General features: G+C 45.6%; 1 protein-coding gene across 1 annotated transcript in view; it reads left to right on the top strand.

Annotated features, from left to right (window-relative positions):
* Positions 1-11,365, top strand: part of ACBD3 (acyl-CoA binding domain containing 3) — a 28,033-nt gene extending 16,668 nt beyond the window's left edge. Inside the window, exons 6-8 of the mRNA XM_080651280.1 lie at positions 3,228-3,414; positions 5,096-5,380; positions 9,289-11,365. Of these exons, the coding sequence (XP_080507406.1) occupies positions 3,228-3,414; positions 5,096-5,380; positions 9,289-9,500 (684 nt within the window). The 3' untranslated portion in view covers positions 9,501-11,365. The remainder of the gene's footprint in view (positions 1-3,227; positions 3,415-5,095; positions 5,381-9,288) is intronic.
* The last annotated feature ends 3,694 nt before the right edge of the window (positions 11,366-15,059 follow it).

The raw sequence follows: 15,059 nt of genomic DNA on the forward strand, positions 1-15,059 counted from the left end.
ATATTGTCCGAGGTGTGATTGGGAGTTGTGTGGACCGAGTGTCATTCCAGTGAGTCTACGTAGATTCCATTAGTGGTCCTGGAACCAGGAGGACTTGGTAACTAACATTAGTTCAAGGATGTCCTTCGGGCAGTGTGCTGTCATAGGCCTGGACAGCTTCCAGGGGGAGGACCCCGCCCTTAAGGCTATTGGCTGGTCCATCTTGACTTTTGTGTAAGTACAGTAGCGAGACAGCGCTCCCCTACAACACATTGCTAGTCCTCCACCAACTTCGCACCCCCAAACAGTTTGCTTCCACCTGTGAGCAGGTGGTTTAGGGGCTAGAACATGGGACCAGGTCAGATAACACTTGCACTCTGTCCTGGCTTTGTCATCATCTTGTTCAATCTCAGACAGGTTAACGACTGCTCTGATTTTTCTGCCTTTCTCCCAGTCAGTAAGAAAGGGTATGAAATCCTGGTACCTGTCCTGTGCACCTCGCAGGACAGTCAGGAATAAAGTGAGGAGATAGCTGCTCTGTGAAAGGTTTTGTGCAGTTGGAAGGTAACATTGTACATCCTCTTAGACATCTTGCAGCGGCATAAAATGCCTCTTCACACGCAATCTAGCTAAGTTTTACTTAAGTAATTTTCACTTATAAAGCGGTTACCACCTGTCAAATCTGAGTGAAGCAATTCTTGTTAGATGAAGTAATCTTTGTTTTGCCAAGCTCTTTAAATTCCTTGAAATTTAATATTCTAATCTAAAATACCTTTCCCCTGAGCCTTCAGCATTAGTGTTAAAAAGCATGTACACTCGTGTGACCCATGAGAAGAGGAAAAAGGTATCCGCCCAGAGCTTATTCAGGAAAATGGGTGGTATTTTTGAGGGATTTCTTTTCTGTCCTCTAAAGCCTATTTCCAATGAGCACATCATTCCCTTTCTCCTGCTGCTTTGATGGACATTGAGATGATTTTCTATTAAGATCGCTCCCACACACTGTCCTGTTTATTGCTGTTCCTTAATGAGAACCAAGTCAGTCAAGTAGGGCAAAAGCAAGAAGCTTTGAAACCTATTGGAAAGCCACAGTTTAGATTGCCATGCTCAGCCCCCAACTATCAAATTGATTGGTTGTCTCTGGGAAGAGAGAAGGAAAGGGACTGCAGAAGGAACAAAAGGAACTTGAGCCCCTTAAAGTAATTAATTTTTATATAAATATTGAGCAAAATGACAAAATGCAAATGAACATCTTGTTAATTTGGGGATGTGGTTACATAGGTGTTTGCTGTTTTGTTCCTGTACCTTTCTGTGCTTTTAAAGACTTCCAGAAGTACAAAAGAGAGATTATGCATGTCAGTAATCACAGGCTCTCTCTATATATAAAAGGCTAATATGCAAAGTGTCCCCTCGGGAGTTCGACCAGGAGACTGGGAGTTCGATCACTCATTGTGACGTGCGCTGACCACCAGGGGGCAGCGCAGAAGGAGGGAAGGCCCCAATCAAAGGCCCTGATCGCAGGCCAGGCCTAGGGACCCTACCCGTGCATCAATTTCATGCACCAGGCCTCTATTTATATATAATTGGTGCATGTTCATGGGCAGTGGGTTCCCAGGGGAAAGTTTCTGCTAGAAAATTTCAAGAAAGGCTTATTGGGGAGGGACCATCTGACTGAGCAATTCATCATCAACAGAAATGCTGCTTTTGCTTCCCTGTCATGCAGTGAATGTTCTGAGTGTGCTGACTTGTTTGGGTCATACGTACTTTTTCTGGAAGTTGGTACTCTTTCTAGAAAATTCATATGGAAATTACTAAGAATCTAGGCCTAGGAAGAAGGTATTTTAAAATCTTAAGTGTGTTCTAAGCCTGTACTAGTAGCAGAGAGAGGTGTTGCTGTTTAAGTAATTGGTTTGTAAATGATAAGTTAAATGAAGTGTGTATATAAATCTACTAAAATATGTCATTATCCCTAAACCATGAGATTATAACGACTTTTTTTCATATGTCTTCTTTTTTTTAACTGTTGTAAATATATACTCACATAAAGAGTTACTTAAATGCCCAACTGCGCATCAGCAGTAGAATGGATGAATGAATTTTGCATTTTCACAGCTCTATACAATGCAAACAAACAAAATGCAATTACTTGTGACCCTGTAGATGTAACATCACAAAAATGTTGAGTGAAAGAAGTCAGACACAAAAAGAGCATATATTACACAATTCCATGTATATGAAGTTCAGTAATAGACGAAGAAGACGATAGTGTTATGAATCAGAATAGTTGTTAGCCTTGGGGGTGGGTGGGAAGGGCACCAGGGGCAGTTCTGAGATGCAGAGAATGTCTTGATCTGGGTGTTAGTTACATGGGTATATTTGATTTATTAAAAACGATCAAGCTGTACATGTATGATTTGTATACTTTTGATATTTCTAGTGGTATTAGTATCTATCATCTTGATATAAGAAAAGGAATGCCCTGCCCTGGCCGATGTGCCTCAGTGATCGGAGCATCGGCTCGCACAGTGAAGGGTCGCGGGTTCAATTCCCAGTCAAGGGCACGTACCTGGGTTGTGGGTTCAACCCCGGCCCTGGTCAGGGTGCGTGCAAGAGGCAGCCAGTCGATGTGTGTCTCTCACGTTAGTGTTTCTCTCTCTCTCCCCCTCTCCTTCCTCCTCCCTACCTCCATACCATCCTCTCTAAAAGAATCAATGGGAAAAATTATCCTTGGGTAAGGATTAACAAAAAAAGAAGAAAATGAAAAAAACATGAAAGGGGGTATCACAAAATAATTGTCCTTTGGGTTTAAGATGTTTTCACTCTCCCATTTTGACTCCGAGGGCATTTGATTTCATGTATCTGAATTTTATCAAGAAGATTTTCTCTCAATTTTAAGGACAAATGTTACTGTGTCTCGCTTTTGCCCTTAATAATTTTATTTTGGGTTGATTATTTCTGCCTACTTTAATTTTTCCTCGTTAGTTTTTCTAGTGATCCTCGGATAACAAAAATGTGATGCTCAATTACAGTTTTTCACTCACGTTGATTTTTTTAATCACTTTTAACTGTTGGCTTATATTGTACTATTCATATCCACTGTAGATGGGATAAAACCTGATGAAGTTTATTAGTAACTTCGTGGAGCAGAATGTTTGGTAGTGTTAAAACACGGGTCAGAATGCATTCCAGGGCAAGTGTCTCCTTTACCAGCCTTCCGGGTCAGTGCCTCTTCACTTTTTCTCCACTTGCAGGCAGCATTACAGAAGCAGCAGGAGGTAGCGGTAGCTGGGGCTCCTTCACCGACATCATCGAAAATGAACGCAGCTGTACCAGGTGATGTGCTGTCCGTTAACGGACAGGCCAGAACCCACACTGACAACTCTGAAAAGGAGCTGGAGCCAGAAGCTGCCGAAGAAGCCCTGGAGAATGGACCAAAAGGTACTGCATCCACATGACTGCATCCAGACGCCATGAAAAGCAGAGTCGGGAGGTCAGGTTCACTGGCACCTGAGAGCAAGTACATGTTTGCACGAGTTGCATGCATTTCCACTCTGTTTAGTCTGCATCTGTGCTTCTGGTGACCCTTAGAAGACCCTTCGTGTAGAGGGCAAATCAGACCTATACTTACTCTGTATATTGGCTATCTGTTGCTGTGTGACAAATTGCACCCAAATTTAGCAGCTTAAAATCGTAATAAACATGTACCATCTCATGCAGTTTGTGTGGGTCAGCTGAGTGGTGGTGGGCCTGGTCCCCCCTGAGGTTGGAGTTGAGGTGTTGGCCGGGGCTGTAGTCCTCTGAAGCTTGATTGGGACTAGAGGCTCTGCTTCCAAAAGGGCTCCCTCGCCCGACTGGCAAGTTCAGGTTGGCCATGGGCCCAGATCTCCGTTCCTGCCTGGGAAAGCCTCTCCTGGAGCTGCTGAGTGTCCGCACCACGCGGCGGTGGCTGGCTTCCTCCAGACCCGCGACCTGAAGGTGCGCAGAGCTGGCGTGGCAGTGTCTCTCCGGCCCTGGCTTTGGGAGTGACACCCATTTCCGTGCGTTCTCTTGGCCACGGGTACCACCTGATACGTTTCGGGTGGTGACCTCACAAGGGCGTGAACACCCCGCGGCAAGGGTGACGGCGGCCGTCTAGGAGGCTGGCTCCCATTGACTACAGTGTATTTTTTGAGACTAAAGTACCATGTTACCCAGAAGATAATGTAGCATTTTCGAGGCCTACTGGCTTTTTATGGGCAACTTGTTCTTCAGTCAGCAGTTGGTTGAAGATTTCCTGTGGGCCAGGAGTACAGGGCTGAGGCAACCCGCACACACAGGTGTAAATTGTGGCTCTGGTTAGCACTGTGATGGAGAGAGAGGTTTATTATAGTTTGAACGCATGTAACATGGGGGGGTGACCTAGTCAGAGAGGTCACCAGAGCTTTCCTGGGGAAGGGACCATTGAGCTGAGAAATCTGAAGCAAGAGTAGCGTCAGCTCAGTAAGAGGGAGAGAGGAGCACTCGGCGACAGTGATCAGGGTCGGCGGGTTCCGAGATCTTCCTTGTCATTTAGAACAAGTAACAGAAAATGGTGTCAGAACAGACTTTGAAATGCCGTAGCTTACACCCCCCTCTTTTTCCCCTATTACCAGTATATCAATATTTTTAAATGAATCTTGATCGAAAGTGATGAACGCTGGGAAACGCGTTGAGTAGTCCAGTGCGTGTGGCGACTGCTCAGCAACAAGACTTGACTCCTCTTTACTGAGTCCCTGGCAGTTCCACTTCTGCCCAGTTTCTCTGAGTTCTAAGTCCGGATCCTTCTTTTCTAAGTCCAGATCTTACTTCTTGGTTATAGATAGGATAAAAACTGATAAAGGCCCAGCTAGGAAGTTTCCAGTTATTTCTAAGTCCCCATATGTAATTAGCATGTTGGGGGGAAATCACGTGTAAGATTATGGATCACATGTCTTACTTGAAGTGATGTGATGACCTCTGAGTACCTGTGACATTGTTCAGTGAAGTGACTTGGGGAGACCTCCATCCAGGTTGACCGTGTTGCCCTGGGTGCCTACGTGCGCTGGGTGCCTGCAGATGAAGGCTCCTCCTCTGTAGCTGTTGTAATTTCTGTTGTCTTTAGACTCTCTTCCAGTAATAGCAGCTCCATCCATGTGGACGCGACCCCAGATCAAAGACTTTAAAGAGAAGATCCGGCAGGATGCGGATTCCGTGATCACGGTGGGCCGAGGAGAGGTGGTCACTGTTCGCGTACCCACCCACGAAGAAGGATCGTATCTCTTTTGGGAATTTGCTACAGACAGTTATGACATTGGGTTTGGGGTGTATTTTGAATGGACAGACTCTCCGAACACTGCTGTCAGCGTGCATGTCAGTGAATCCAGCGACGACGAGGAGGAGGAAGAAGGTAGAGCCATGGGTCCATATGCAGTAGCTGCCGGGTTGTGGGTTGGCAGAAGGGGCAGCGATCACTCCCTGCAGTGGTGGGACCCGGCTGGGAAGGTGGTGAGAGGGCCGGGCAGCTCCTGTAGGGGCTGGTGCCTGCACGGGTCTGTTGAGCCGTTGGTTTTCTGCTTTCTGAATAGTATTTTACTTCAGCCTCGTGGGTGTGACAGCCACTGTGCAGGGCGATTTCGAAAAATGTTAAAGGAGCAAGCAATTCTGCCACCTTTGGAATTTATTTAAGTTTGTTTCTGGTGTTAGCTTTTCAGGTCATTATTCTAAAAAATTTTAATGTAAATACAGAAACTCACTAGAACATCCTACAAGACATAAAATTTTTTTTTAATATATTTTATTGATTTTTTACAGAGAGGAAGGGAGAGGGATAGAGAGCTAGAAACATCGATGAGAGAGAAACATCCATCAGCTGCCTCGTGCACACCTCCCACTGGGGATGTGCCCGCAACCAAGGTACATGCCCTTGACCGGAATCGAACCCGGGACCCTTCAGTCCGCAGGCCAATGCTCTATCCATTGAGCCAAACCGGTTTTGGCAAGACATAAAATTTTTAAAAATCACTCCCCTTCCCTATTTCACTAGAGGGTAGCTTTTTATTTGCTCTGAGTCAGGGGTGGGCAAACTTTTTGACTCGAGGGCCACAACGGGTTCTTAAACTGGACCGGAGGGCCGGAACAAAAGCATGGATGGAGTGTTTGTGTGAACTAATATAAATTCAAAGTAAAGGAGCGGAGGGGAGAGCAAGAGAACCCTCCGCTCTTTCGGCTCCGCGGGCCGGATAGCACAGCCGAACGGGCCGGATCCGGCCCGCAGGCCGTCGTTTGCCCACGGCTGCTCTAAGTGGACAAAATTGTTCCCAAGGACAGTCTGGAAGTAGGTTATCAGGTGTACTGCTTACTAGTTGAGAAGATGGTCTCCTTGATAATGTCACATAGAAGGTTAGAACTCGGGGCTTTGGTACACGGTCCGTGTAAGCGCTTCCATATTTGCTGCCTCGGGGGAGAGTAATATGGAGGGAGCACTGACTGTGCGAACCCACTGTCCGGCCGCTTGTAGACAGGCTGCTTGTTCCTGAAGAGGCTGGAGACTAGATCGGGGTAACTTTAAAGAGGCAATCGGTCGGGGGAGCTGTGTGGAGGGAGGCTCAAAGTTCCGTGCGCTTCTGAGCAGCACAGTGTGATCATGTCACCACACCGTGCCGCAGCCTGGGGCCACGCGTGGAAACATACGGGGCAGCGTCCTTTCAGAGCTGCTGTGTCTCACCTGGCGTGTTGTCTTCAGCCGTCTTTATTTCTGAGGGCCGCCAGCAAGGTAAAGCATTGTCCACACATACTCCTGACTGAACCCGAGAGAAAAAATACAGGAGGGAAAAACAAAAGTGAGACAGAGAGCCGAGCAGGTGCCGGTGCCGTGGTCTCCGCGGCATCAGGACCAGCCACTAAGCCTGTACTGGCCTTTCTGGTTCAGCTCGGGCTCATTGCAATCAGATTGTTTGCAGAGGTCTGCGAAGGAAAGTGTGTGCGTGTGCACAGATTGCTCTACTTACAGAGAGCTTTGTAAGTAACAGAAGAATTCTCTGTTCAGAAGCAGGTACAGGAATATATTGCTACTGGCTTGCCTGCTGAAGAGCTTCTAAAAGTAGGTTACTACCTAGTCTGAGCCCTCAGCTATAATAATTTTGGGGTTATTGCTATTGGGAGGGGCACTGGTAAAAACGGCTGGGGTCCGGGACCTTTCTAGAGGTGAGAACCCTGATATCCCAAATCTAATCTGTAATGCCCCTCAGGTGGAAGATGGCATATTCCCTTGCTGGTGCTGTTTGAACCTTAAAACAAATGGCAGCTAAAACGAACGCATTAAAACCTCTGTGTTAATGTTAAGTAGCCAGAGTGAGCATTGATTGCTCCCAAGAAGGGTCTGCTGGGCGTGAGAACAGCTTCCTCTTGTTGGAAGAGGCAGCTCACAAACTGCACTGGTCCCTGTGCGTGTCCTCCTTATGAGGCCGCTGAGCCACCGAGGCTTGTCCAGTGTGTTTTATGGGGTCCCTTAGCCCCGGGAGATAGGAGTCCAGTTTTCTGTTTGTTCTTTGGTTTTTTCTCCATTCCGTCTTGAAAGAGGAGTTTGTTTTCTCTGAAGTGTGGTGGGTGTAACCCATCTTCCTACTGTAAGCCTCCACTTTCTTGCTTCCAGGTCCCAAGTCTTTGCTTAAAGTGATGAAAGAAACGTTGTTCATCCATCCTAGTGACTTTAGTTTTACAGATTCAGAACAAAATTTGCATCTTGAATTAATGGGCCAATAATCTGTTTCATGGATATCCTTTTAGGCAACAGTACATTTGGAATGGCTTTTATTTCTCATTTGTAAATGAAGGACATTAATTTTTAAGTATTGCTGTGATCAAGCAAATCTGATTTGGGCCTATTTATGTCATGTGTGTGTTTTTTTTTAACAACTTCCTTTTTTAGAATATTTTTTAGACTTACAGGAAAAGTTACCAGGACAGTACATGGAATGCCCATATTACACCCCCACCCTCCCCACCCCTGCACACCGTTTCCCCTGTTGTTAATATTGTACGTTGTACTGTGTTACATTCATCATAGCTAAGGAACCAGTATTGATACATTATTATTAAGTACACAATTTTTCACATTCCCTTAGTTTTTACGTAACGTCCAGGACCCCATCCAGGATGCCACCTTATATAGAGTTCATGATCATGTCGCCTTAAGCGCCTCTAACTTTCCTTTTTAAAATTCCTGGTAGTAGACATGGACAGTCACCATGCAGTTAACTCAGTCACCAAATTCACTCTGCTGTGTTATAAACCTGAAAGTCTTCTATCTTCTATGCTGCATATTCCCTTGACCTGTTTTCCTTGAGGCTGTTCATATTTAATAAGTAAGGCTGAGACTTTTAAACTGGTGTATAATTGTCTCGTTCCTATAGGTTTCTATAGGCATTTTCCTCTCCTCTAACCTTACGTCATTACAGTGAAACGATTGGCTGGGGCCAGCCTAGAATCAGAGCTCATATTTTTGTCACTGGGATCATCCCTAGACTACACAGGCCTAGTGAACATAATGGCGTTTTCAGAATGTCTCTGAATGCCTGCCTCTTTGGTTTTCTCATCTCCCTCCTTATATTTAAGATAGTAGTGCTCATAGGTGCCTCCCTTCCTACGGCAGAGCGGACTTCCAGGTTGGTGGGCGGGAGGAGGGTTCTGTGGTCTTACACAGATGCGGGAGATTCTTCCCGTCGAGAATTGAATGGTTGGAAGGGGAAAGTGAGGCTCACAAATAGGAGCAATGATCAGAGTACAGGGAGAGAGTATGCAGCCGCTCCGCCGCCAGATGTTCACCACTGGGCTCCCAGGGCCCAGGCAGAGCTGGACACATAGCAGTGACTCATATGTGTGAACGAATGAATGAATGAATGAATGAACAAACCAACTAACCAGTATACGCTCAAATGCACATAGGTCACAGAATGGATCAAGTGAATTTTTTTAAATATATTTTTATTGATTTCAGAGAGGAAGGGAGAGGGAGATAGAAATATCAATGATGAGAGAGAATCATTGATTGGCTGCCTCTGCACGCCCCACACTGGGGATCGAGCCCACAACCCAGGCATATTCCCTTGGCCGGAATCAAACCCGGGACCCTTCAGTCCGCAGGCCGATGCTCTACTCACTGAACCAAACCAGCTAGGGCAAGCGATTGTTTTTGTTTTTGTTTTTTTAGTGAATTCCTAACAAGCAGTTTCTGAAAGAAAGGGTGGAGTTTCAATGCTTGATGCAAATGCGGTTTTCCTGGATCTGTTCGTGACTTGTCTCTCTCCTTTCCCACAGAAAACATCACTTCCGAAGAGAAAGCCAAAAAGAATGCCAACAAGCCCGTGCTGGATGAGATTGTGCCTGTGTACCGACGGGACTGTCACGAAGAGGTGTACGCCGGCAGCCACCAATACCCAGGGAGAGGAGTCTATCTCCTCAAGTTTGACAACTCCTACTCTTTGTGGAGGTCCAAGTCCGTCTACTACAGAGTCTATTATACAAGATAAAGGTGTTCCTGCAGAGTCTGGAGTCTAGGGTTGGGCAGAAGATGGGATTTAGTTGGGAAGTTTCTTTTGACTTTTGTGGAGCCTTGCAGTCAGTGTGTGCCCTGTTGGTTGTGGTCTGATGGTTTGTGAACTCTTGTTGGGGATCAGGACTTCCTGGAGACTCTCTAGCATTAATACTTTGGGGTTAAAGGGATTCCTCAGACTCAGCCAGCTGTTAGGTGCCGACCATGAGCTGCGCGTTAAATCTTTAAAGTCTCCAGAATAGACATCCCGCGGTGGGGCCCCGCTGGGTCAGTCCCTGCTGCCTGCTCGTGTGTTTCTGAGAGCCCAGTTACAGCGCCCTCTCGGGAACCCTTATGTTCGTGTTCTACATGGGGTACACAACTTGGAAGATCACCATTTTTAAAACTGAAAAACTTGAGACCTCACAGATTATAATAGGAAATAATTGCTTCAATTTGATGTGGTTGTGAATGACCCAGATTGGTTTTTGCTTTGGCAACAGCTGTTAGTTCAGAGTTACATTACAGGGAGTTATTTTCTGAGATAATCTTAAAATAGAATGTCCAAACCTGATTGCTGATTGGAGTATCAGCACACATAGACCACCTCAAACATCCCCCCACAGCTCGCGGCCCTCTCCATTTGGCATTTATACCGCCTGTAGCGGACTGACAGTAACTCATTTTGTCTTGATTTGGCTTTATACAGGAGCGTCTCACATTGAAACCGTTTTCTACACAAGCATATAGTTACATAAACAGTTCTGTAAGCTCAAATTGCCACCTTCTGAATTAAAAAACACATAAAATCATTTAAATATAATTCAGTGTATGAAGAATAACATTGCACTAACGTGGAAATCACTGCCAGAAACGGTCCATTTTTAATTTGTTACTACTTAGGCACAAACCCTACATGATTTCCGTTTGGAGAGTGCATATGCCCATGCTTAAATTCTTTATGGCTTTAATCTGTATTATGTCTTTATTGATGGGAAGAGGTACACCTTCGTTTTCTTTACTGAAAACAAATGTGGGTTAATTAATTGCCTCGGATATATATAAGTGATTGACTAGTGTAGAGATTCTTACTTTCAAAAGGGAGGGTAGTACCGATAGAAAATGACAAGGATGGCAGTATACACACGTAATGTTACTATATGTTGTTACTGAAATACTTGGAGGTTTTACACGTCACATCATAACCGCTTCCCGAGGAGGATCCTCCCCCCCCCACCCCCCGCCCCCCGCAGCGGTTACAGTGCACTACATGAGGAGGGGCTGTTGGTTTGTGTGCCGCGTTCTTCTGTTTTTTTAATACCTGGTTTTGTACATACCTGACTGTTCTCTTCTGTTGTTTGGAAACTGGATTATTTTTCCTAAGAAGTGCTTAACCTGTGTGTTTGCCATTTTGATTAGTTCCAGCTCATGGACGTTCACACTGTTACATTAGAGCACTTGTCCGCTGTCCGTCAGCTCTCATGTATCGACGGTCTAGAGACCACGGGGTTAGGCACTTCGGGGCTGTTTGGTTGTGTTTTGTTTTTTAATGAGAAAATACTGTATTTAAAATGTAAAATAAACTTTTAAAAAGCAGGCACTAATATATATTTCTTCCAGCCTTTGATTACAGACTTGTCCTTGCACATGTTAAGATGAATTATCTTCTAAAAATACCATTGTTCTTGGGAGCAGTGTGTGTGACTTCACATAGCAGCAGTTCCTGTCATGTGTCCGTGTCAGAACATTTTGGGTTTCAACTTTTATATTGCCTTTGGCTGTTGATTAGTACAGTTCAAATGCGATTTCAGAGATCTTGAAAAATATATATTTAATCCATTAAAATGTTTATCTGTAACTTGTTGACGTTTCATTGAAAAGTTCCTCTGAAGCGTTAGTTCTGCATCTCATCACTTGAGTAGGACAAGAAGAAATGTTTTAAATGATCTTTTCTGTTTTAAAAAATTAAGACAACGAGCAAACTATTTCTGGCTGGTTATTTAACTTTTGCTGTGAATTAACCTCATGAGTTAAACAGATTGAAAATTTTCAGACTTGTTGGTGAGAAGGAAAGCACTGGCTTCTGTAAGACGATTTCCCCTGCCCACTTGTGGGTGGCAGGTCCTTGCCGTCCATGGAGGCGGCCGCTTTAGAACAGCCCCTGAGCGTGGCACCGGGGAGCGTGCCCAGGCAGGGTGGTGTGCAGTGCCCACCCCGCTGACGACCCCGCTGGCGTGCAGGGACTCAGACACTGATTTTTTTTTCTTCTTCTGAGATTTGGAGACAGAATGAGGAGATCATCTTGGCTTTGGCTGTGCTGGGGACCCTGAAGCCAGACCAGAGAACGGTGCAGGAAGCAGTGCTGTGGGAGCGCATTGTGGAAGCCGTGCTGCCGACGCTGAGCCACCCGTGAGGGCAGCGGAGAAGCAGCTGGTTCAGACCATAAGCGATCGCTAATAATGTCTTGGGGCTTAGCGTGCAACAGTCTGCAACCAACGCCAGCTCTGCGGCTGTCCCCAGCTTTTGCTCAGTTCAGCCTTCCCGCCAGCAACCTAAGAAGGTGTGCGTGCGTGTCTGCTTGGCGGGGAGGTGATCTTCATGACCCTTTACCGACTTCAGAATGTGAATGGGATCCGTATTGGGCTTCTCACTCGCATAGATTTGCCCAGGATCCTTCATCTTTCTTAGTGAAAGCTTTTAAAAGACCAAGTTGCTTGCTGTCCTTTTTAACACCCTTCTTTTGACTGTTTTGTTATTATCTCGGATGCTTATTTGGCTTGGCCTGTTTGGTCATGGAAGAGGAAAGCACTAGCTCCATTTTTATTAGTGGACCTGCCACTTGTAAGTTGTGATGTGATCAGAGCACTTAATTCCGTGCCAGGAAAGTAAGTGGCTGGCTTTCCCAGGTAGACACTGGCATTTGGACTCAGGCTGTCAGGCATGGGGGGGCGAAGGTATAAAATGGAGCGGTTAACTCATCTTGCAGCCATAACCAAAGCTTCTGTGTGACTGCTAGGTTCAGCCCTCCAGTGAATGGCGGCTGCCAGTCTGTTTTTGAAAAGAGCAGGTACAGGTTCGATTACGCATGCTGAGCTTTAAAGACCTTCCTTTAATGGCATGTCTATACAATTAAAACAGTCTCTACTCTTTGCCAAGATTAAATATCTCCAGTTGTAGGTACATACAACTGGGGGGAGGGGTGCATGGCAAGGTACAGAAATGTAAACAGGATTCAGAAGGCGAGTCCAGTTGTGTTGGAGAATTTTTCCTGTGAGTATAGTCTGCTGTGTTCTTCAAATCTGCTGTCATCTGTAGAGCCGCTCTGTTGCCGTTTTTCTGTTCGTGAACATTTTAGGTTGCTTCTGGGTTTGTTAGTTGTGGGTTGTGGTTTTTTTTTTTTAATGATTTTATTGATTTCAGAGAGAGGAAGGCTGAGGGAGGGAAAGATAGAAACATCCATGAGAAGGAAACATGGATCGTCTGCCTCCTGCATGCCCCCTCCTGGGGATCGAGCCCACAACCCCGGCATGTGCCCTGACCGGGAATCCAGGAATGGAACCACCTGGAACAACGTGCAAGCAGCTGAGCCCCACTGGCTGAGCGCTTCCAGTTTTTTATTTATTTTTTTTTAAATATATTTTATTGATATTTTACAGAGAGGAAAGGAGAGGGATAGAGAGCTAGAAACATCGATGAGAGAGAAACATCCATCAGCTGCCTCCTGCACACCTCCCACTGGGGATGTGCCCGCAACCAAGGTACACGCCCTTGACCGGAATCGAACCCGGGACCCTTCAGTCCACAGGCCGACGCTCTATCCACTGAGCCAAACCGGTTTCCGCCCGCTTCCAGTTTTTCATTGTAAGTGGTGTTCCAGTGCACACCCTTGTATATGTCTTTCTGCAAACCTGCACGAGCGTTTGCAGAGAAGGTACCAAGAAGTGGAGTCGCTGGGTCCTAAGTTCTGGGCGTTAACTCTGCCTCGCTGTCTTCCAGAGCGGCCCTCCCGCTGGTAGTCCAGCCCTGTCAACACTTGATATTATCAAACTTAAATTTTGGTCCATCTGATGGGTGAAAAGTGAAGTTTTATTTTTAATGTGTGTTTCCCTGATAAGTAGTAAGATTAAGCATCTGTTTATTTGATTGGTCATTTGTAGTTCCTCTCCTATAAATTGCCTGTTTGTGTCCTTGACCCATTTTTCAACTGGGTACTCTTTTATATTGATTTGTGAGCATTTAAAACAGTTTGTATACTAATCATACATTACATATAAGTATTTTCTCCTTTATTGCTAGTCTGTTAATTTTGTTTATGGTGGTTTGTGTGTATGTGACTGTTTGGTCATAGATGTTAAAAACTGTTATCAGTTTTATTCAGTTTTTTTCTTTATGGCTTTTGCTTGATTCCGCATGTAGATGACACTGCTTCTGAATTCTGTTCCATTTCTCTGTTTTACATTTTAAATTATAGTTTTAAAATATATTTTGATACAAGCAAATCTCCCCTGTTTTTCTGATGCTTTTTCTTGACTATTTTGTGCCTTTCATGAGTTTAATTATTAGCTTGTCATACTTCATGAAAAATCCTTTTATGTTTTTGTTTTGTTTTGTTTTGTTTTTTCAGAGAGGAAGGGGGAGGGAGAGAAACATCCATGATGAGAGAGTCATTGATCAGCTGCCTCCTGCACGCCGCCTACTGGGGATCAGGGCCGCAGTCTGGGCACGGGCCACCGGGAATCCAACCGTGTGACCTCTTGGTTCATAGGTTGACGCTTCAGTCACTGAGCCACACGGCGGGCTTCATGCTGTCCTTTTACTGTGTTTATAGTATCTTGTATTGTTTAGAAATGTTTAAGGACCATTTTAAAATACAGAAGATAGGCCCGGCCAGCATGGCTCAGTGGCTGAGCATCGACCTATGAACCAGGAGGTCCCGGTTCGATTCCCAGTCAGGGCACGTGCCCAGGTTGTGAGCTCCATCCCCAGTGTGGGCGTGCAGGAGGCAGCTGATCAGTGATTCTCTCTCATCATGAGTGTTTCTGTCTCTCCCTCTCCCTTCCGCTCTGAAATCAATAAGAATATATATAACTTTTTCACCCCAGAACACCCATAACCCTTAAAAATCACTTCTCATTCCCCCTCCTCCCATCCCTTCGCAGCCACTCATCTGTTCTTCTGTCTCCGTGAATCTGCCTCTTCTGGATAACTCTTGTATAAGGACTCACACAATACGTGTCTTCTGTCACTTAGTATGGTGTTTTCAAGGTTAATTCGATTACAGCGTGTATCCGCACTTCATCGCCGCTTATGACCGGATGGAAACGCATGCTGTGGGCGCACCAGATCTGTTCATTCATTGGTTGAGGGGCGCTGGGTGGTTTTCCTCTCTGGGCTGTGTGAATAGTGCTGTTAGGACATCCTGAGCACGTGTTTGTTTGGATACCTGTTTCCGTTCCCTTGGGGCAAATACCTGGGAGTGGAACTGCCGGGTCCTGTGATAATTCAGCCAAGCTTTCCCCCAGTGGCCGCTCCATTTCCCATTCTCCCCAGTGGTGTC

Source organism: Plecotus auritus (assembly GCF_963455305.1).
Source record: "Plecotus auritus genome assembly, chromosome: 14".
NCBI lineage: Eukaryota > Metazoa > Chordata > Mammalia > Chiroptera > Vespertilionidae > Plecotus > Plecotus auritus.